This window comes from Diplotaxodon limnothrissa, linkage group LG3 (genome assembly GCF_057381915.1).
Source record: "Diplotaxodon limnothrissa isolate DT_005_m linkage group LG3, D_limnothrissa_male_GT1.1, whole genome shotgun sequence".
Lineage (NCBI taxonomy): Eukaryota > Metazoa > Chordata > Actinopteri > Cichliformes > Cichlidae > Diplotaxodon > Diplotaxodon limnothrissa.
Genome location: NC_140598.1, coordinates 14,908,541 through 14,932,548, shown reverse-complemented (window position 1 = coordinate 14,932,548; position 24,008 = coordinate 14,908,541). Strand labels below are relative to the sequence as shown.

At 41.9% G+C, this 24,008-nt stretch overlaps 1 protein-coding gene and 1 pseudogene across 1 annotated transcript; both read right to left on the bottom strand.

The window, feature by feature from the left end:
* Positions 1-15,306: 15,306 nt before the first annotated feature.
* On the bottom strand, positions 15,307-18,348 carry LOC146634647 (mitogen-activated protein kinase kinase kinase kinase 2-like; annotated as a pseudogene).
* Positions 18,349-18,365: 17 nt separating this feature from the next.
* Positions 18,366-20,104, bottom strand: LOC146634646 (mitogen-activated protein kinase kinase kinase kinase 5-like). Its single transcript, XM_085378245.1, has 5 exons — positions 20,077-20,104; positions 19,874-19,997; positions 19,656-19,714; positions 19,468-19,571; positions 18,366-18,416 (listed from the first exon to the last, which is right to left on the bottom strand). The coding sequence occupies exons 1-5, from the start codon at positions 20,102-20,104 to the stop codon at positions 18,366-18,368; spliced, it is 366 nt and encodes a 121-aa protein (XP_085234371.1).
* Between the last annotated feature and the right edge of the window lie 3,904 nt (positions 20,105-24,008).

Here is a 24,008-nt window from a genome sequence, read left to right as displayed (position 1 = left end):
AACAGAATCAACTTTTGGAGATTTACTTCCCTGATGATTGAGCACGCATCAAGACCTTTTAATCAGGCCAACAAATATCTTGTACTCAATTTTAGCAGCAGCCATTGTGACACTGATGATAAAACTTGTGTAAAAGTGCGAAGCTGTAAAAAAGTAATTATAAAAAAGCGTTTTTGTAGCTGAATGTTACTGGATAGCTGTTTCATCTGTAACACATCAAAATAACCTGCTAAGGTTTAATAGGCTATAAGGAACACACTCACTTCCTGAGCCCTGGGCAATAAGAGACGTTTTGTGTTTTATAATTTATTGATATGTTTGATCCTTTCTGACCTGCGTTAATGAAGCAGTCATTAGAGCACCATGTCCGCTAGAATAGTTCTGTAGTTTGATGCTTGAGTCGTTGCAGACTTGTTGAAACTCCCTCACCCGTCAAAGCAGCGTCTTTGTTATTCGAGTCCAGCAGATGGCAGTGTTTCACTGTCTGACGGCTGTCTGAAGCTTCAGCTGGATTATCCGTTTTCATGTTTGATTAGAGGTTTGTGTGTGTGTGTGTGTGTGTGTGGGTTTTTAGCCACGAGTTGTCCACGATAAAGCATATTGAATGGCCTGTCTAATATTGTTAGAATTCTCCTTTGGGTTAGTTTCATTACTCAATCGGGACATTTATTTGGAAAAAGAAAAAAAGAGGGGAAAAAAAGAAAAAAAGAGAAAAGAATTAAAAATAAATAAATCCTCATAGTTTACATTTACAAATATCAATACTGAATGTTACGTCCCTCTGCAGCTTCTAATCGTCTCAGTGTTTTCAGCTGGTGCTAATTGGCCACACCTAGTCAGGTGTGGATAAAAGCATACCTGAGGCAAGCTTCCCAGCAGTGCACTAGTCTTTGCCTTGGTGGCACCAGCCATTTTAGCCAACCTGGTTTTCCATTTTAGGATGAAACCTCTTCTCACCCACACTCTGCTATTCATCTCTGTTTTTATGTTGCGGCTTTTGAGCCGGGTCGTAACATGAGTATAATCACACTGGAAGTACCAGCATCAGGAATGTGGCTTCTTCTTTTTGGATCTATAATATTTAGTCTGGTTAGTTATTGTTACTGTAACCAGTGCAAAATCTGCTCTGATGACTCAACGTTAATGTTTGAGCCCCTGAGTGCTAAAAGAAGTGTTTTGTAAAGTATTAAAACTACCTTTAATGGAAGGAAAAACGGATCACTGCTTCCTATAAGAGTTGGTTTTCTCTGTGTGTGTAGCCACTCTGTGCCTGGTGGACTTGGCTGGCAGTGAGCGAATGGTGAAGAGCCAGTCTCAGGGTGACCGTTTCAAAGAGATGACCGCCATCAACAGCTCACTGTCCAACCTGGGCGTCGTTATCGCCGCTCTGGCCAAAAAGGTCTGCAGCTGCAGTTTCTGTAGTCTTAGATGTCACACCTGCTTTCTTTACATTTACAGTATTAATGATTTTTTTGGCCTTTGTGTTCCAGGAGACTTACGTAGCTTACAGGAACTCGAAGCTCACGTACCTCCTTCAGGGATGTTTGGGGGGGAAACGGCAAAACGTGAGTTTGTTGACATCACAAATCTTTATAATGACGACACATAAAACTGAAGGAATTTATCCCCAAAAAATATTTAACAGCGTTTGATCTCATCACTTCAGATTGTGACTGTTTATTCTTTGGCACTAATTTTGGATGTCTTTATTTGCAGCTTGATGTTTGTTAACATTGCTCCGGAGCCCGACAGCTTTGGGGAAACTCTGAACTCATTGAGGTTTGCCAGCAAGGTCAGTGCAGTCTTGTTTCCAGTGTTCATTGGACAGAGTACATTAATGATGTCCTTACATCAGCTGTTTATGGTAAACCAAAGCCATACTCCATATCCATTTTAATACCTTGGTGTGTAATTCACACTCACATTTTGTCTGAAGAGTAGGGATGTTCCTGGCGTCTTATTTACTAGTCGACTAATCAAGGGGGAAATAATTAGACTAACCAACTAATGTAAAACTAAGGAACATTCAGATATTGAGTTGATTTTCAGAACTGATTAATAGAAACTGTCAAACTAGACGCAGAGGTATCTTAAACCATTTATCACATTCTGTTAAATACAAATGAAAATGCATTACTACAAAAGATGTTCTATTAAAATATGACAATCATTTGAGAATCTAAAAGTACGTCTAAGTGTGGCGAGAATGATTCAGGTAATACATTATACAGCCGTTTTCTAGTCAGGTTGTGGGGGCAGCAGGAAGGACTACTCCTGACCACAGCTGATAGATGTAAACTGGCTAGCATGACCAAGGATGCTGGGGCCTCCTACTGGTAGGACGTGCCCAGCTGGAACAGCCTCCTGGCCAAGGTGGCTGTCACCTTTTGATGTGAAGGAGTAGTGACTCTACTCTGAGCCCCTCCCCCATTGACTTAACTGCTCTCCTAAAAGGAGAGGTTTTCCACCTCTCAGGAAACTAATTTCCTCTGCGTGTATCTGCGATCTCAGTGTTAACAAGAAGATCAGGGTAGATTAATAGATTTATGGCGTTTCTCAACAACAGTGCACCATCTGGTGGTAGATCGCTGCGTAACATTTAGAACACAATGTACCAGCATTGGGCATCAATTAAAATGTTAACAATTACATTGAACGACTGGTAAGTCTGATACAGACTAGTGACAATTAGTCGACTAGTCACATAAATCCCTGATAGAGCCCACAGAAGTGGCCTGCACCATGTGCGTGGCTTGCTTTGCAGTTTAACCCTCAGTAGGACCTACAGCCATTTTTCATCCCCAGCATTTTTTAATATTAGGCCATTTTCACTGTGTTGAATAGAATATAGCCAAACCTTCCGACCCTTTTTTTTTTCTTTTTTCTTTAGAATTGCAGTCTCCGTTTATTAGATTAGCTTAAAGTGGCTAAGCTACAAACCGCCATCCACATGAGGTCCTAGAGCCATAAATCGCCCCATTGAAACCCATTATAAACGCTATTTTTCACTGCAGAATTATTACCATTAACGTATGGGTGATGGCTTCTGTTTCGGTTCCGTGTTGGACAAGGGGCCTTAGAATTGTAATTTTTTTTATTTGGCCACCGGGTGGCGCCCTTGTTCCACATGTGACGCCTGCTGGAACATAGACCTTTTCCAGCAGGCTGCTCGAGACATACACCCGGGAAAGGCAGACTCATTCCCCGAGTGCAGCAGCAGCTTGGCCCGCTGCTCGTTCGGGACCATTTTCTGCCCTTAGGGCTGTTAGAGGGTGCATTTTGACCTTTATATTTAAAAATAAATAAAATAAAGGTCTCTCTGCCTAAAAGAAAAAAAAATTGTGTCTGTCTCATTCTAAGTTTAGATAAAAGCCTTCCCTCTTTGAAGTACACCCTGCAATGCAAACAAATCTAACATGAAAACAAGAATAAAAAACAAATTAGACTTTATTTTGTCGCCAACCTCAGCTTGTTTATGCAGGTGCAGGCAGGAGAGGTTATAAGAATAAGCCGTAGCGCGGGAGTAGGCATTTTCACGATGGCACAGTACCGAGGAAGTAGTGGACATCCTGATGCGCTCTGACAGCGAGGATCTCTCCTCTTCATCTGCCGAGAGTGACTCTGATTCCGGGGGTGACACGGATGATTCGTCTCTCGACACTGATCACCAGGAGTCGTCCTCTGATTTTTCTTCTGAAGATGAGAACGAGGGGAGGACGCCGGAGGAAGCAGCGGCGTGGACCTCCAAAGATGGGAAGAAATGGTCCGCAACAAACGCCGAGACGCTGCGCTACGTCACAGCACCCACGGGGCTTATTCCGGGACCGACCCACTACGCCGTAGCCCGAATTACGGACCCACTCTCCAGCTTCAGGTTGTACATAACTGATGGGATTATACAGCATATAGTTGCAATGACAAACCTTCAGGGCAGACGCTACATCTCATTCTGGAGAGATTTAGATAGCAACGAAATGCTCGCTTATGTGGGGCTGCTAATTTTGTCCGGTGTATACCGGTCAAAGCACGAGGCCATCGCCAGCCTTTGGAGTGAGAAAACGGGAAGGAAGATTTTCCGTGCCTCAGTGGCTGAGAAAAGATTTTGTCACATAACCAGAGCGCTCCGATTTGATGACAAACTCACCCGACCTGCACGACGTGCGGACAAATTGGCTCCCATTCAGCAGATATGGGACATGTGGGCACACCGCCTGGGGATGTTGTTTAGTCCAGACCGGGACCTTACGGTAGATGAGCAGCTGGTACCGTTCAAGGGAAGGTGCAGTTTCCGCCAGTATATCCCCAAAAAGCCTGCGAAATGCGGCATAAAGGTCTGGGCAGTATGCGATGTCAAGACATCATACGCCTGGCGGCTGCAGGTTTACACCGGGAGAGCAGCGGGCGAACCGGCCGAGGTAAACCAGGGGATGAGGGTCGTCCAGCAGATGACTGACGGGCTCCATGGGCATGTCGTCACAGTCGACAATTTTTTTTCACCTCATCTGAACTGGCAGAGGAACTCCTCAAAAATAAAATGGCTCTGGTCGGCACAATCCGCCAGAACAAAAAAGAAATCCCACCCGTTTTGCGCCAGATGAGAGGGAGAGCCGTCTACTCCTCGATCTTTGCCTTTTCAGCGAAACAGACCCTAGTGTCGTACATTCCCCGACGGGGCAGGAATGTGCTTTTATTGAGCACGAAACATCGCAGGCCGGAGGTCAGCGATGACGAGAGAAAAAAGCCAGCGATCATCACAGACTACAATCGATGCAAAGGAGGTGTCGACAACCTTGATAAGGTGGGTGTCATTACGCATCAGTTACGCACACCTTTATTCATTTTTCTTCATATATTCTTGTGTAAAATATACAGAGGTTTTATGTTGTTTTTTTTTTGTTATGTTTATTTTTTGTTAGGTTGTCGGCACCTACTCCTGCAGGAGACGGACCAATCGATGGCCAATGGCCCTTTTTCATCACATCATAGACGTCTCCCTCTACAACGCCTTCATGCTGTGGACCTCCGTGGATCAGGCCTGGCATCAGCAGAAGCCACACAGGAGGAGGATGTTCATTGAAGAGGTGGGAGAAGGCCTGATCACGCCCCATTTGTCACAAAGACAGCGTCTTCCCCGCTCATCAGCCGCTGCTGAGTTAGTAAGAGATGCGCAGGATGGTGCTGCTGCAGGCCCCTCTGGAGTGACAAATCCCAAGGGCAGGAAGCTCTGTGAGCTCTGTGTTGGGAAAAGGAGGCGAGTGGGAAACACATGCAGCAAATGTGGAAAATTCAGCTGCCGAGCCCACAGCAAATTTGTCTGCAGCCACTGCTCTACCTGAGCAAGACATTTACCCCCCAGCCACACACACGCCCCCCACCCTCTCACTGCTTTCTCACTTTCTCACACTCTCTTTCTCTCTCATACATTTCCCCATTCCCAACAACAATATACATAATTACATTTACCATATACATGTTCTTGTTCATTGTTGAAAAATAAATGTTTATTTGGTTCAAACTGATCTTGTATTTTTATTTACATAATGCTTTTTATTTGATTTTAGATGGCAACAAGGTAATATGCATTTATTGGGGCAAGAGTGAAAAACGTTCTCCTGCAAAAAAAACTAACGGCCGATCAAAATGAAGGTCAGTAGTAATTTTTAGACCATCCAAAGGCCTAATTAAAAGTACAATAAAATATAACTTTCAAATGTATTTTATGGAAAATATTTAATTTTTTCATTTTTTTTGCCAAAAAAGGCAGTGTGCTCATGTGACAAAACCGGGATATAAAAGGTTAAAATCGCGAAATATAATTAAAACTTTATATGAATATTTCAAGGAGAAGTAGGTCTAAAATATTGGCTAATTTAAAGTGGAAAAATATTAATGTATAATCTTTTTATAGCACTTTTTATGGCGTGGTCGATTTTTGGCTCTAGGTCTTCATAAGGGGTACTTTTTTTTTTTTTTTTTAGGACTTACCAAGGGTTAACCACCAAAACACTCGTCTGCAGTGGAATTTCTTTGAGCTAATCGATTCATTTCATCTTCTAATTAATGTGGAAAATGGTGGCAAAGGTGGATGAAATGAGTGATTCCTAGAGTTACATTTTATTGCCTTTTTTCTTTCCTTTTCTTAAAGTTATGAAGGCATCTTGGATGCCATTTCAGTGAGTGGGGGTTAATGCCCCACACTCTTTTCTGTCACTGCTTTGAATGCACAGACTGGTCTTAATGTTGATCTTTGTAATCTTCAGTGTTACGACCCGGCTCAAAAGCCGCAACATAAAAACAGAGATGAATAACAGCGTGTGGGTGAGAAGAGGTTTCATCCTAAAATGGAAAACCAGGTTGGCTAAAATGGCTGGTGCCACCAAGGCAAAGACTAGTGCACTGCCGGGAAGCTTGCCTCAGGTATGCTTTTATCCACACCTGACTAGGTGTGGCCAATTAGCACCAGCTGAAAACACTGAGACGATTAGAAGCTGCAGAGGGACGTAACACCTCCTCCCTTAAAAGGGTTCCTCTAGGACCCCTAAACAAATTAAAAGTTCCTCTGAAGCAAGTTGGCATCTTTAAGCATGGATGCCCCTACATGAGGATCTGAAGTTGCCACACTGAACACACAAAAAGTAACATGTGACCAACACAAAAGAGCACAACAGTCAAACCCAAAATGATTACCTGACCTGCTACAACACAAAACCAAAAGTACACTAAAAACAACAAATCCCTTACTTTCCCTACCCTAGTCTTCAGTGGTGTACCAGGCTCGAGGCAACTTTAAACGCGAACTCGAGAGCAGGCAGCAGACCAGAGATATAGTCTCCTACCAAACTCTGAAGCGTACCCCCACCCAGGATAGCCACCAAACACAAACTAAAACAATAAAGCAAAACAAACAAGTGCTTCGATGGAAGGGCAGCACAGCCACCCAGCTGAAACACACTAAAGGGAGTTTGCTCAATTACACTGAACACCATCACTCACCCACTTAAAAGCAAAACAAACTGACATTCAGTCTCCACTAAAATGTCCAAAGATCCCGGACGAGCCACCACTTATGTTATGTATAGTGTGATTTGGCCATCTGAACATGCTACCTATATAAATCCCAGCAGGAAGCATGTTTTAATAGTGTGATTGGGTCATCTGAACACGCTACCTATATAAATCCCAGCAGGAAGCATGTTTTAATAGTGTGATTGGGTCATCTGAACACGCTACCTATATAAATCCCAGCAGGAAGCATGTTTTAATAGTGTGATTGGGTCATCTGAACACGCTACCTATATAAATCCCAGCAGGAAGCATGTTTTAATAGTGTGATTTGGCCATCTGAACATGCTACCTATATAAATCCCAGCAGGAAGCATGTTTTAATAGTGTGATTTGGCCATCTGAACACGCTACCTATATAAATCCCAGCAGGAAGCATGTTTTAATAGTGTGATTGGGTCATCTGAACACGCTACCTATATAAATCCCAGCAGGAAGCATGTTTTAATAGTGTGATTTGGCCATCTGAACATGCTACCTATATAAATCCCAGCAGGAAGCATGTTTTAATAGTGTGATTTGGCCATCTGAACATGCTACCTATATAAATCCCAGCAGGAAGCATGTTTTAATAGTGTGATTGGGTCATCTGAACACCCTACCTATATAAATCCCAGCAGGAAGCATGTTTTAATAGTGTGATTGGGTCATCTGAACATGCTACCTATATAAATCCCAGCAGGAAGCATGTTTTAATAGTGTGATTGGGCCATCTGAACATGCTACCTATATAAATCCCAGCAGGAAGCATGTTTTAATAGTGTGATTGGGTCATCTGAACACGCTACCTATATAAATCCCAGCAGGAAGCATGTTTTAATAGTGTGATTGGGTCATCTGAACATGCTACCTATATAAATCCCAGCAGGAAGCATGTTTTAATAGTGTGATTGGGTCATCTGAACATGCTACCTATATAAATCCCAGCAGGAAGCATGTTTTAATAGTGTGATTTGGCCATCTGAACACGCTACCTATATAAATCCCAGCAGGAAGCATGTTTTAATAGTGTGATTTGGCCATCTGAACACGCTACCTATATAAATCCCAGCAGGAAGCATGTTTTAATAGTGTGATTTGGCCATCTGAACACGCTACCTATATAAATCCCAGCAGGAAGCATGTTTTAATAGTGTGATTGGGTCATCTGAACATGCTACCTATATAAATCCCAGCAGGAAGCATGTTTTAATAGTGTGATTTGGCCATCTGAACACGCTACCTATATAAATCCCAGCAGGAAGCATGTTTTAATAGTGTGATTGGGTCATCTGAACATGCTACCTATATAAATCCAAGCAGGAAGCATGTTTTAATAGTGTGATTGGGTCATCTGAACACGCTACCTATATAAATCCCAGCAGGAAGCATGTTTTAATAGTGTGATTGGGTCATCTGAACACGCTACCTATATAAATCCCAGCAGGAAGCATGTTTTAATAGTGTGATTGGGTCATCTGAACATGCTACCTATATAAATCCAAGCAGGAAGCATGTTTTAATAGTGTGATTGGGTCATCTGAACATGCTACCTATATAAATCCAAGCAGGAAGCATGTTTTAATAGTGTGATTGGGTCATCTGAACACGCTACCTATATAAATCCCAGCAGGAAGCATGTTTTAATAGTGTGATTGGGTCATCTGAACACCCTACCTATATAAATCCCAGCAGGAAGCATGTTTTAATAGTGTGATTGGGTCATCTGAACACGCTACCTATATAAATCCCAGCAGGAAGCATGTTTTAATAGTGTGATTGGGTCATCTGAACACGCTACCTATATAAATCCAAGCAGGAAGCATGTTTTAATAGTGTGATTGGGTCATCTGAACACGCTACCTATATAAATCCCAGCAGGAAGCATGTTTTAATAGTGTGATTGGGTCATCTGAACACGCTACCTATATAAATCCCAGCAGGAAGCATGTTTTAATAGTGTGATTGGGTCATCTGAACACGCTACCTATATAAATCCCAGCAGGAAGCATGTTTTAATAGTGTGATTGGGCCATCTGAACATGCTACCTATATAAATCCCAGCAGGAAGCATGTTTTAATAGTGTGATTTGGCCATCTGAACATGCTACCTATATAAATCCCAGCAGGAAGCATGTTTTAATAGTGTGATTGGGTCATCTGAACACGCTACCTATATAAATCCAAGCAGGAAGCATGTTTTAATAGTGTGATTTGGCCATCTGAACACGCTACCTATATAAATCCCAGCAGGAAGCATGTTTTAATAGTGTGATTGGGTCATCTGAACACCCTACCTATATAAATCCCAGCAGGAAGCATGTTTTAATAGTGTGATTGGGTCATCTGAACATGCTACCTATATAAATCCCAGCAGGAAGCATGTTTTAATAGTGTGATTGGGTCATCTGAACACGCTACCTATACAACGGAGCCATTAACCACGTAAGGTAGCATATTCTGATAAGTTAGCACGGATTGATAGACAAGACTATAAATTTACGCTACGGTAGGATGTTTTGACAGAACACCTTTTCTCGTCGCCAACATTTTTCTTTTGTTAAGCTTACTGTTATCAAGGCATGGTAAATGAACAGTAAACCTTGCCTGATGACTAATCTTCCCGTTTCCCTCTCATTGATTTATTTGGGTTGTCATGGCAGAAGTATTAAACGATGCCTTTTATTAGAACATAAGCATTTAAATGCAGTAATTGTATTTGAATTAGTTAAATATGAGTGGGCAACTCTGACCATGACAAGACTGCATTTGCTCTAAAGAATTAATAAAAAATTTAGACATATTGTTGTCATTATTTTTACTCTTCAATTTTATGTGTTTTTTCTTTAAGATGGTATCAGAAGTTGCTCCTCCACCATGAAAAAAACCATCTGCATATATTCTTTCACTACATCCACGATTCTCCTCTGTGGTCTTCCTCATTCATCCTGTTTGGAGCTTAATGTTCAACATCCTTTATCTGTTAAAATTACAGAAGGAGAAGAAAGTAATCATCAGAGCAGGAATCATGATAAATGATAAATAGATTACCAGTACATACAAACATAACACTTGCATAATTTCTCTGATAACGCTGCATTGGATGGGTTTATTAACTGTGGGCTGAAATTGTACTACAGTCTGCTGGTGAGGAACTTTTTTGAGTGTTGAATAAAATGTCCTCCACAATCTGTATATGAATTGTCATTAAAACCACAGAGATTCTTACTTATAAAGGAAAGAAAAGTGGGACAAAGCCCATCAACATATAGTGTATATTTTCTGAAACATTACAAAGATGCAGGTAATTCTGGGTTCACCTGAATTACAGATTAGACTGGTGGACAAACAGATGTTGTGTACAACTGGTGACAGCATCAGTGACAACAAATTAATCAGCGAGGCTGGAAGCAGAATTAGGAGGCGTCAGAGTCAGCGAGGGTCAGAGATCGACGAACAAATTGCCCACCTTCATGGATAATGCATCCCCCTCAGAAGGATTCAAAATTAGGCCACGAAGAACAGTTCAGGAAACCTATTTTGTTTCGTCTGTGAAACTGTATAAATGAAATGTAAATTATGTTAAAGGCAAACACATTTGTAAGCCATAAGAAACAAACATGCTTTGCAATATACCTTCAAACATCTGTATAGATTTGATACATTATTTATTAACTGAATTTGCTAACATGTCTTACATAGTGAGTGTGTCACGGCTGCCGAGGCGAGCCGTGCGGAATAAATGAGGATCCAATCACAGGCAGTCGTGGAGAAGTGAAGGTGATTTATTGAACACAAAAAGAATGTGGACAAACAGCAAACGGGGCTCGAACTAAACTAAACTGGGAAACAACTAAACTACAGAGCACAATCCTGATTGAAAACGAGCAGAGGAGAATGACGATGAAAAGCAAGGAGAAGGCACGGTGGATACACTGAGTAATACAGACGAACCGGCAACATGCAGGAGAACACACAGGGCTTAAATACACACACACCAGTAATCAGGGGATGAGAGACAGGAGGGCAACACAGCTGGGAGAAATCAGAGCTGATGGGACAGGGGAAATGTAAACTGAACATACTCACATCAGACAGAGACCTTCACAATAAAACAGGAAACTCAGACACGGGGAACCAAACAAGACACAGATCTAAACAGACAGCTTCACAAACAGATGGGGTGACACCATAGACAGACAGAGACACAGACTCAAAGGCAGACCGAATATCACACATAGAACTCAAACAATAATAATAATCATCATCATCATAATAAACTAGAAAATGATAACTAAAAGCACTGGGTCACTGACCCAGGACCATGACAGAGTGTTTCTTTTACTGATGATATTTCAGTGATATGTATTTTTTATGACTAAATAATGCTCTATCGAACACCTGGCAATAACAGCAGGTGTGGCAATTTTGTAATTTGTTGTTTAAATTTGATATTATTGTAGGCAGTATATTTTCTTAGCCTTTGTCATACTCATGCTTAACCCTCTCAGGCTCAAATTAAGTTTTTGTTGCTAATGCACAAAAGAATACCTGCAGTGGTACTTCTGAGTAAAAAACTCATGAAATATGTATGTGGGGTGATCAGGTTGTTAGCTTTTAACTGTTGCATATCTGCAATGCCTGCCTTGAGAGGGTTAACAAAGCAATCTCAGAAACCGTACAGTAATCTTGGGTGTGTGGGGGTCACCCAGAGTCAGAATCTAGTGAGATATCAGTGTCACCTCTTACAGTTTTCCTGTAATCTGAGCTCAAATATGAGAAAATATAGAGTACAGTACAGTAAATTGGGTAAATTTTACTGTTAATTTTCTCTGAATCGTACAGTAATTTGGGCTGTGGATCACAGGGTGGAGTGGAAAAAGTGGAAAAGTGGAGATGAACCAAAACTGGGAGTGGATTGTGAAGTACAATAGTGTCAGGACCAGAGTTGGTCAAGTTACTTGAAAAAAGTAATCAGTAACTAATTACTGATTACTTCCCCCAAAAAGTAATCCTGTTACTTTACTGATTACTTATTTTCAAAAGTAATTAATTACTTAGTTACTTTTTAAAAACACGATTTACAACCTGAATAGGTGATAAAGCGATAGATCTTTCAGCCCAATTCTACTTTTTCTGCATAATTCATCATATAAAATGTAATCAAATGGAAAAGTCTCTCTTTTTAAAACTTGTTTAATTAGTTTTAATCTTTTAACTTTATGCATCAAGCAAAAATTGAATTATATGTAACATTCTCTGACTGGAAGAAATTTGTTTAATATTTAAACTTATTTTCTGCCCATTCCAGCACATAAAATAAAATATTTTTTGTGTTTACACTCACTCTTTCAAATAGATGCAAGTAAAACACAGCAGAAAATAAATAAAATCAAAGACTAGCGGTCCTTTGGCTCTATTTTCACCTGTAAAGCAGGAGTAGGGTAGGCGGAGGTTTACCCTGGTGCAGGTGTGCCGCGGTCAGTTGAAGAATCCGCGAGTTTCTCTGTGACTTTCCCATTACGTCGTAGCGCACTCGGTGCTTGCTTGGAAGTTTAGGGGGTTTTTTCGCCGTAAAAAGAAGTTTTCTTCCCACGCACAACGGACACTAATGTTTTTGTCACTTTTTATGGAATCAAACTCAAAGTAAGGTCAGTACTTCCACGCTTTAAACGCTGCACGCTCATACTCTCTCCCGCACTCGATATATTATCCATTGTTGATCTGCACACAGCTGTTGTCACGGACGTTGCACTTGCTTACGTCACTGTCATGAGACATTCTCGCAAAAAAATCACTGTTTTAGTAACGCAGCGTTCCTACGGGAAAGTAACGGTAATCTAATTATCGTTTTTGCAATAGTAATCCCTTACTTTACTTGTTACTTGAAAAAAGTAATCGGATTACAAGTAACGCGTTACTGCCCATCTCTGGTCAGGACACAAAAGACTGCATTTCTAAGCCAGTCGGCACCCGTACCGTAATATGCATAAGAATAGTGTAACAACATTTTAGGTGCGGCTGGCTTGACTGTGTGGTCGTAAGTGAGGGCTCACTTGACCGCGGTCAAATATGGTGCTGGAGAAACAAACTACAGAGAACTTCGTAAAGAGAGTATTGAGTGCTTTGGCGATGTAAATGTACTGGTTCTTATATAGTACTCAAAGCACTTTAAAGAACTTGCCTCATTCAGGTGTACGCAAGCACTTTTCTCTGTAAGCACTTTCTGTGTAATGTTCACACACATTCGGAGAGCAACTCTGGGTTGGTATCTTGCCCAGGGATATTTGGCATGCAGACGGGGATTGAAGCACCTTCCTCTACTACCTGAGCAAAGCCGCCCCATGTTCGTCTGTGCACAGATTTCTTTCAATACAGTATTATCACAATTGTGCAAAAATACAGGCATGAAAGCTTAAAGTGCGCGATCACAATAAAGGTGACGCTCAGAGACTGACTGAGTGATCTGAGAACTCATCAGCCCTCATCACTGCCTTCACTTACTTGCTGCTATGGGTGCAGGAATAACATAGTTATGCAGTTATCTGGGACTCTCCACCATTTGACCTTAGAACTGAAGAAGCTTCTCGGATGAGAGGTGAAACGTCTTCAAGTAACTTAAAGAAGTCCAGACGCTTTTCTTTACAAGCTCCTTTGACCAGTTATGCAGTTACTTTCTCAGTCTGCTAGAGCCTCCACTTGAACGCAAGAACCTTCATTTATCTTATCAAACGGAATTCAAAATGTTTTTTACAAATTGAAGGATTAAGATATAAATCGCAGAAGCATCGATCCACACATTCAAAGAAGAACAACCCAACAAACTCTTCATAAAACTCCAAGAGATATGAAAATCTTTATTTCTGTCTATTCTGTGTTGTTAATAACATCACATCTTCACATAGTAGCAAAAACATATTAAACAAACATTAATCTCAACATGCATACTGTACTTCAAGTTTCTCTCATGGAAAGGCCAGTGTTACTTTTATAGTATCCTTTCCATAAATATCATAAATATCTTTACCCATGTAGTGGAATTATTTTATTTTTTCATTTTAGTTAACAAGTATAATGTGACCACATTCACTTTTTATCAGGACAAGCTACACCACCACGGTGGTTAGCATACAATAACACTGCCTTGTTCTCAAAGCTTCTTGCTAACTGTACTTTTTTCTGAGATGTTCTCTTTAAGTAAGGATACTGAAAGTGTAAGCAGTGTATACGGTCACATCACGTGCTTAAGGTTGTGTTAGCACTGATAATTCCTTCACAGTTCTTTAAAGATGCTGAAGTCATCATATCAGCTGTAAATGCAGTGCTGCTGCTGTCCTTACGCTATACTTTCAAGCATCACACTTTCTTACTGGCCAGTTTATTTCCACTTTTTATGCTCTAGTATGGTGTGACTGAATGAAGTCAGCAAACCAAATTCTGTCCATCTGAGGATGAGAAGAAACTTGCATGAAATGGGAAGAATGAGATGAAGATGGCTCCTATGCTTTAGACGTGGCACTGTTTCTGCCATTGTAAGTACGCTAATGCTTGAAAGATCCATTAAAAGTCTGACACTTCACTCTTCAGCTGGAGCGTCCATCAAGTTTTACATTCCAGGTTTCCTCGTTGGGATTACGACTCAGACGATGATGTGAAAAATTAGTTATTACATTAAACCCATAAAATCAACACTGGCAAAAAAGCCGCGCACTTCACAGAGCAGCTTTCTATGGCCGAGCAGCTCCTGCAGGTGTAAGGTGTAGGTGTCACAGCACTCTGGTCCAAAGAGGTTATGTGCAGCATGCAGACAGAAAATGGCTTTACAGAATATGACTGAATGTTGAGGCACCAAAACACACTCAGTCTGATCAAGAAGAAAACCTGACTGCGCGCTTCATAACATCAGTACGATGATGTCCCAGAGGCCATGTTCAGGTTATTCTCCCGTCCACACTGAGCGGGCGGATCAGTGGAGTCTGCATTAGCTTTAACAGAAAGGTCTGATTTAAGCAGGTAAGCTGAATAGACAAGAAAAGCTAGAAAGCTTTATCAACTATAACCCCAGCGAGGACCTTGACAGGTGTCTTGTGTACAGGTGAAGGCTGGACAGTCAGCAGGATACCTTCCTAACATTTGTCATTCCCAGCATTGAACCGTTTCCTGGCACAGCCTCAGTGAAACAGAGCATCGTTTCCACCCCACAGTTACAGACAGGCTGTGCTTTTCTTTGGTAACACCGTCGAAAGAGAAGCACCGTGTCCTCTCTCAGTAGCTGCTTTCGTGTCCTGTCAGGATGTACAGGCTGCTCAGTGCTGACGGGTCATCAGTCGGTGTGCTCTGAAGGATGATGTCTCTGCACAGTGTCAGCAAATGAGAAGGAGATGAGTTGTAAAGGAGAACCAGAGAAAGGCAGTACTAACCTAAAGCCAGTGCCTCCACCTGCTTCTACTCCTCCCACCTCTAGTACTAACACTACTCTACTGATACTACAACCACTGTAGTTTGACTTTAATGCTACACACTGGTACAGTACTGGTACACTTACTGGAGTTTTACTCCTGTTCCTGCTCATCACCACGCCTACTACTTTTTTAAACTTTATGATAAGTGTGAACATTTACACACCAGCATACAAACAAGTTTAAAGTAGAAAAAAGGAAGCAAAGAGCTGAGAAATACATAAAACATAACACAGAAGAAAAAGAAACCTTTGCAGGGATTCCTTCTACACCCAGTTTGAGTAAAAACTAACTGAAACACAAGGAAAGAAGATAAGATCAACTAAAATAAGGGTTGTATAATAATACTTAGTACTGGCAGCCACCAGCGCCAAGCCTCAGCCTCCCAGTAGACACACCTATGGTACCGATTTAAAATCCTACATGTCTTTGTTCTCAGGTTATCACGTTCACAAACTTTGGTGTCCACGCTATTTGCCTGCCAGGCTGACAATGATTTAGATCACAGAAACATTTTTAAGCTGTTATTCCTGGTTTCACAGTGGAAAACTCCGGGTAACGTCCATTATCTTTGCTCCTGTATAAGACTTTCCTGAATGCTGAGGTTTGGTCTTCCACATGAAATTCAGTACTTTTGTTTCAGTTTCATTAATGATGCATTGATTTTGGACATCGATGTAATATATATGTGATACACGACAGTCTTTGAGTCCGTCCTTCTCATATATAATCCCACTGTTTTTGCACTTCAGATGATTCCAGTAATGACTGATTTAAAAAAGAAAAGTGAAATATTTCTAATGAACTCACCACGATTCTTATTACAAACTTCATTAAGAGCTGCTGGATCAACAGGGGTGTCCTGGATTTGTTAGTAATATAATATAGTAATATATTATTATTAGTTTTAATTATTTAGTCAAAAATCAATTCCAGACTGCTCTGAGCAACATGCTGCAGCGAGAGTCCTGACAGGGACTAGAAACAGAACATTTATTGGCTCCCTGTTTTATCCAGAATAAAAGATTCAAAATCCTCACATAAAAGGTTTTGAATAATCAGCCCCTGTCTTATCTTAATGACCTTATAGTACCATATCACCCCATTAGAGCACTTCGTTCCAAGTATTTAAAAGTAAAATGGGAGCCAGACCCTTCGGTTTCCAGGCCCCTCTTGGTAAATGGTAAATGGACCGGTTCTTATATAGTGGTTTTCTACTCTGAGCACTCAAAGCTTGCCTCATTCACCCGTTCACACCCATTCATACTCTGACGGATGCACCGAAGAGCAATTTTCATGCAGGATATCTGGCATGTAGACGGGGAGTAGGTGACCTGCTCCCCCACCTGAACTACAGCCACCACTTCTGTGGAACCAGCTTCCAGTTTGGGTTTGGGAGACAGACACCCTCTCTACTTTTAACATTAGGCTTCAAACTTTCCTTTCTTCCCTGAATCCTCCCTTAGTTAGCCTAAGTCTAGGCTGCTGGTGGGTTCCCCTGATGTGTTTCTTCTTCAGTCACCCTTTTCACTCACTATCTATTTAAACACCTCTCTGCATTCAATCATTAGTTGAGAATATTCTCTGGCTCTCTTCCCCAGATTGTCTTTGTCCCGTCTTCCTCCTCTCACCCCCCCAACCAATCGCAGCAGATGCCCGCCCCTCCCCCAGCCTGGTTCAGGTTTTCACCTGCTAAAAGGGAGTTTTTCACCTTTGTGCACCATAATTGCAGGGCCTTTACCTTACAATATACAGTGTCTTGAAGTGACTATTGTTGTGATTTGGCACTAGAATAAAGAAAATTAGCACTAAGGAAAGTAGTTTTCTGTACAAAGTGTCAGGTAGACGGTAGTTGGTAACTTTAATGGCTGTTTTTCTTTGGAGGGCTGCATGCAAACACATAGGCTGCATTTCCTAAATCCTTGGATCTGAGTAACCAACAGAACAAACACTCTAGTGTGACTCCTGCTTTAATGCTACCATTAATGCTAGCAGTATTCATGCTACTTCCACATGCTACTCTGAAAATCACTTCCAGGTCTATTAACAATAGTATCAAGAAAAATACTATCCTGATTACTTCTGATGTACTAGGATTACTAGTTTCTCACAGTGATTGATAGCTCTTGTCAGCATACAGTTAACATACCTGTTTGTTCCCAGAACTCTGAACACACGACTCTCATCTGTAATTTCTTGTGTTACCTGCACATAAAGTGAAAATTCACATGTGTAATGACTTAGAACTAATATGATAAGCACATGATACGAGCTCAGCCAACGTTGGATGAATTTACTAGTTCATCACCTCATCTGAAACTCCTCCCTTTGAGGCCATGCTTCCAGAACGCCAGCACACTATCCTGCAAGCAGACTGACAGAACAGGAGGTGTCACTCAGCTTTCAGGACACACATCAGCTCTCATTCACTTTGTTTGTCGCATCATCATTTCTACCTAGTGTTTCAATGGGGAAGTCAAAGACTATTTCTGCAGCCAGCTGTCTGGATGGAAGTCCTTGCAGGTTCACGATCTTTACAGTTCCTGTCCAAACAGTACACAGATTGAGAATGAGCATGAAAGACATTTGAAGGATTCACAATATGCGAGGGGACTTACTTTCCAAGGTGATGAGAACAGTGTCTCGGTCCAGCTGGGTTACCTGCACGACTCTGAGTGCTCCACTATCTCCTGATGCACGGAAAGAAGGAAGCTTGTTGCAACAAGTTGAAGCTTGAAGCTTCAGGAAGTCAGCAGAGACACGCAGAAACGGTCCTACCTGGCACTGGAACAGGAGCGCCGTTCAGCTCTATAATATCAAACCTGAGCTGTTGGCCGGTTGGTGGTTTATCATTACTACAGTCTCTCACTCCAACACACAGCTGAGAAGAGAATCTGGGAGTCTGATGGCGAGATGCTGTGAAACAGTCACCAAGGAAAACAAAAAAAACTAAATAAATTCTCATGGATGGTTAAGTGATGCTTGTTAAACCTGAGCTGAACCTGTTCATACAACCGTCAAAAACAGCACAACAGAATTCTTGTATGATTATTAAATCTTGAGATTAAAGATAAACCGATGCCATCCACCCATCCATCCATCCATCCATCCATCCATCCATCCATCCACCCGTCCATCCGTCCAGCCGTCCATCCATCCATCCATCCATCCATCCATCCACCCGTCCATCTGTTCGTCCAAACATCCACCCACCCATCCATCCATCCATCCATCCATCCATCCATCTGTCCATCCATCCATCCATCCATCCACCCGTCCATCCATCCATCCACCCGTCCACCCATCCGTCCATCCATCCATCCACCCGTCCATCCATCCATCCATCCACCCGTCCATCCATCCTTCCATCCATCCATCCATCCATCCATCCATCCATCCATCCATCCATCCATCCCCTAACTGCACGTCTTTGGACTGATGCCACTTTTCCATAATGTTGTGGCACAGGCGTGTTTCTCCAAGCAGCACTGTGTTAGGACTGCAGACAGGCTTAACACAGAGCTCTGTTCTCACAGTACATACATTATCGTTATGAAATGTGCGAGACATTCACAAAAAAACTGTCAATTATCTGTGCTATGTGATCTAATGGTGCATGCTGGCGTTGAACTGTGTGCTGATAACACTGTTCCTGTAGCACAGAAAACACATGGTAACCATTCAGTTACACGAGCTTGGACCCAGAGAAGGTGCTGTTGGTGTTTTTGGACGGCGTTTATACAACGTTTCTTTTATTTAGTCTCTAAAATCTTGTTGGGCTTGAATAAAAAGTATGCATATGTTATTAAAAAAAATCAATTACATTCTTCAGCTTCAGATTTTGATATGCTGTCTGTCTACTTTTATGTAATCCAGGTCTAATGGCTGGTTTGCATTGTGGAAATCGGGGTAGAGTTAGAAAGGAAGACATTTATTCAGGTGGCAAGTTCGACATATCTGTACAAACCTTTAGATGCATGAACTTTTGAAGAGGCTCATACCACAAGAGTAAAACCAGGCCAGATGGGACAGCCCCGCACAGATATGTACTATCTGTGTATGGGTTTCTTGCTGAAACAGAGAGAGCAGGACTAAGTGTCTGCAGTTGTTCTCCGTGAACAAACAGACTGACCAGAGTAACTCGGCATTGCTTACCTACACTGCACCTCCTACAACCTTTAGTGTCAGGAATCTTTACAGATATGGTAAACTTTCTGTGGCCAACAGAGAATATCCAGGTCAGAACAAGCAGACAAAATTGGGTTTACAGTATCCTCCTTCCTCAAAATCAAGTGGTAGCATCATACATGACATTATTAACACTGCTGCACCTACAGCTCCTGTTTCCCTGCATCTGTGATGGCGTGTCGTACCTGAGACTGATCCGCTCAGTGAGGCGGTTGGTGCTGAGCGACAGGCTGCTGTGTTTCTTGTGCAGATGTCCTTTCTGTTCAAACAGAGCTAGCAGGCTGTGCGAGTAAAGCTGGGCCGACTTGCCTGCAGGATGGAGCCTTTTTAGAGCAGCATATTATCGAGTGGACACAATGTTCTCCGTTTGTGTCACGCTGTTTGTTACCTGATACGGACATCAGCACATTGTTCATAACATATAGCCATATACATCGCTGAGGGAGGAGCTGTGGGGAAAAGACAAGCAGTTCACTGAGACTTCAAACATCCAGCTTCAGTCATCAGACTGTTCCAGAAACATCATTTCCTGGTTTTCAGTGCTCCTCCTTTCATCAGGAGCTGCACTCCTTACTCAGGTTTTTCAGGGTGATGCGATTAATGACTTGCACTTTTTTGTTATTACTTGCATTTTTACACAATGCTCTTCTACTCTGACTGACACTTTCAACTACCAGCTTGACCGCGCATCACTCTTTTCTACCTCAAAACGACCAGTTACACATGTCTGCATGAATTCTGCACGCACGTTTGCACTACAAGCTGCACACAAACACGTGTGCACATCCATGATTTACTCCAAACCTAACTTAACCTTCGGCGCTTTTTAACTTTCAACCCCTTCAGTGGAAACATTGGGAGAAGTTTGCCAATGTGGTATTATAATATTATTTTATGCCACGTTAGACCCCTAATTGAAGATTGTGAATTATTATGTAGTTTTAGTTTGCATTATTCTCCTGAATTAGAAGAAGCTGATAACTATTGCATTTGTTAAACTGATTTGCATTACATTAGACTGCTGATTTATTGTGAATGAATGATATTGTTTCATGATGCATTATACTGCTGAGTTATAAGAAATACTGTTCGCAGAAAGTCATCGCCTTATTTGTCTGATTAGAAGAGAACAGAACATGCTGGAGTTTTCTGCCCCATCTCAGCAGGAGCAGATAAACAGGGAGCCAAGGTCGTAGCTTAGGCGCCGTGTGAGAGAAAGCATGTGAATGTTTAGGCTTTTATGATAAGGTGGGGGCCACTAGAGGCTATAAGAGTTTGATCAATGCTCCACCATTTTGAGATCTGATGCTGTCTGCGTACGGTGTCCATCTCCCACGCGTGTGATCATTAAAATCATCGTTTGATTCAACCCGGTCGGACCAGTGTTGTTATTGTGGTTTTTCCTCTTGTATCCATCCCCAATATTTGAATCCGTAACACCATCAAACTCGTCGTTGGAGGGGAGAGGGAGGGGAAACAGGAGGACAAAGGATGGCGGGAACAACTGAGCTGTAGTGCTTTTTTTTTTTCAACTGTGCAATATTTGCAATATTGTTTTATATTCGACCTTTTTTGTGGGGCAAATAATATTGACACCAGTCATTTTGTGTTTTTCTGAAATTATTCTGTTGTTGTGTACAAAATATTAAAAAAATTCAGCTATATATGTTGATGCATGCTTTTATTACCAGTCGCATTGATTGCTGTAACGCCCTGCTCTCTGGTCTCCCCAAAAAGAATATATCACCCTTACAACTTTTACAAAACTGCAGCTCGTGTGCTGACGAAGACCAGAGGGTGGGCCCACAGTACACCGGTTTTAGAATCGCTGCATTGGCTCCCCGTGTATTTCAGGATCGATTTTAAAGTTCTTTTATTGGTTTTTAAATGTCTTAATGGTCTGCTTCTCTCAATGACTATCGCCCTGTAGCCCTCACCTCAGTAGTGATGAAGTGCTTTGAACGCCTGGTCAGAGACTTCATCATTTCTTCACTACCAGACACACTGGACCCACTACAGTTCGCTTACCGTCCAAATCGTTCCACAGACGATGCCATCTCTCATCTCCTCCACACATCACTCACTCACTTGGACACTAGAAGGGGGAATTATGTTAAAATGCTCTTCATAGACTACAGCTCTGCATTTAATACCATAATTCCCTCCACACTCACCACCAAGCTGGAGCATCTGGGACTCAGCTCATCTATGTGTCAGTGGATCTCCAACTTCCTAACTGGCAGACCACAGGCAGTAAGGATGGGCGGACATGTCTCAGCCTCCACCACTCTCAGCACTGGAGCCCCCCAGGGGTGTGTTCTGAGCCCCCTGCTGTACTCTCTGTACACATATGACTGTGTGGCCACTACCAGCTCCACCACCATCATCAAGTTTGCTGACGACACCGTCGTGGTGGGCCTGATCTCTGATAACAACGAGACGGCCTACCTGAAGGAGATTAGGAATCTGGAGAACTGGTGCCAGAGGAACAACCTCCTTCTAAACGTCAGTAAGACAAAGGAGCTGATAGTGGACTTCAGCACTAAGCAGGAGAGGAACTACCAGACCCCTGTCATCAACGAGTGCCCAGTGGAGAGAGTGGACAGCTTCAAATACCTCGGAGTTCACATCACGCAGGACCTGTCATGGTCCTGTCACATCAACACCATGGTGAAAAGGCCCGACAGCGTCTCTACCACCTCAGACGCTTGAGAGACTTCCAACTGCCCTCCAAGGTGCTCAGGAACTTTTACTCCTGCACCATAGAGAGCATCCTGACGGGAAACATCTTAACCTGGTTCGGGAACAGCACCATGCAGGACAGACGAGCTCTACAGAGGGTTGTGCGGTCAGCTGAGCGCACCATCCACTCCGAGCTCCCTGACCTGCACTCAAACTACAGCAGGCGGTGCTGGACCAAGGCCAGGAAGATCGTGAAGGACCTCAGCCATCCCAACAACAGACTGTTCTCTCTGTTGAGGTCAGGAAAGCGATTCCGCTCCCTGAAGACCAACACAGAGAGACTGAGGAGGAGCTTCTTCCCGCAGGCGATACGGTCTCTCAATCACACCACCACACAGTACTGACCCACACATATGGTTCTTACACACACACTGGACTTTCTGGACATTGTTTTCACTTCATCACTTAAATCACTTTAAGCATATTTGCACTGCACAAGACATAATGTGGATTGCACAACACTGGTCACTATATTCTTCATTTCCGGTTAATACTTGTACAGCTGCTGTTATTGTGTATATATTTATTTATTTATATTTCTTCATACATTCTTATATAGTTCTATATTGTGTATTTTGTTGTACAGTTATTTTATTTTCAACTTTAATTTATATATTTTATCTTATTCTCCCAGTTAAATTTACCCTTCATTCTAATTTGTGTTGTACAGTTATTTCATTTTTAACCTTAATTTATATCTTATTCCCTCCTAGTTAAATTTACCCTTTTTAATTTTTCCTATTTATTTCCTATTTATTTCCTTTTTTTTTTTCTTTAGGTCACGAGCAGTTGTCCAAGCATTTCACTGCATATCGTACTGTGTATGACTGTGTACGACTGTATACGTGACAAATAAAATTTGAATTTGAATTTGATTTGGGCCGTCTTATCTCTCAGATCTGCTTTTACCATACGAACCCTCGCGGACCTTGAGGTCCTCTGGTACTGGCCTTTTGACTGTTCCCAAAGACAGCACACATACTCACGGAGAGGCAGCTTTTCAGGGGTATGGTCCTCGTCTGTGGAACAGCCTGCCGGAGGAGCTCAGGGCCGCAGAGAACGTACATGTTTTTAAGAACAGGCTCAAGACCACCTTTTTAATTTATCTTTCACCTAACGTTTATTTATTTTATGCTTATTTATTCTATCCTGTTATTCTATTTATTAATTTAGGTTTTACCTAATATTTATTGATTTTATTCTTACTCATTTTTTATCTTCTTACTATTTCTATTGTATCCCGTTCTTATTTACTTTATCTTTTTACCCTGTATATATCCTATTGTGACATATCTCCAGTGTTTCTCTGCACCGGGGCTGTGATCGACCGTGGCTGCTGGGGCTCTGGGGGTCCTCTCAGCCTGGCTGGGGGGGGGGATATGGGTGCATTCATGATTGTTTATGTTAATGAGAGTGTGGGGGGTTAGTTGGAGGGCGGGGTGGGGTGCTTTTAACCATGTAAAGCACTTTGTGCTACTTTTTTTGTATGAAAAGTGCTTTATAAATAAAGATTGATTGATTGATTAATTTCCCAGCTTTGGTCATTATATACAGTATTTTGGAGACAGAGAGTTACAG

Excerpts from the sequence above, each read along its gene's own strand:
- LOC146634646 (XM_085378245.1), bottom strand. The coding sequence starts at position 20,104 with ATGAACAATGTGCTGATGTCCGTATCAG. Across the intron at positions 19,998-20,076 it reads TGTGCTGATGTCCGTATCAG|GCAAGTCGGCCCAGCTTTAC; the intron begins GTAACAAACAGC and ends TCCATCCTGCAG. Across the intron at positions 19,572-19,655 it reads TTGTAGGAGGTGCAGTGTAG|CAAGAAACCCATACACAGAT; the intron begins GTAAGCAATGCC and ends TCTCTGTTTCAG.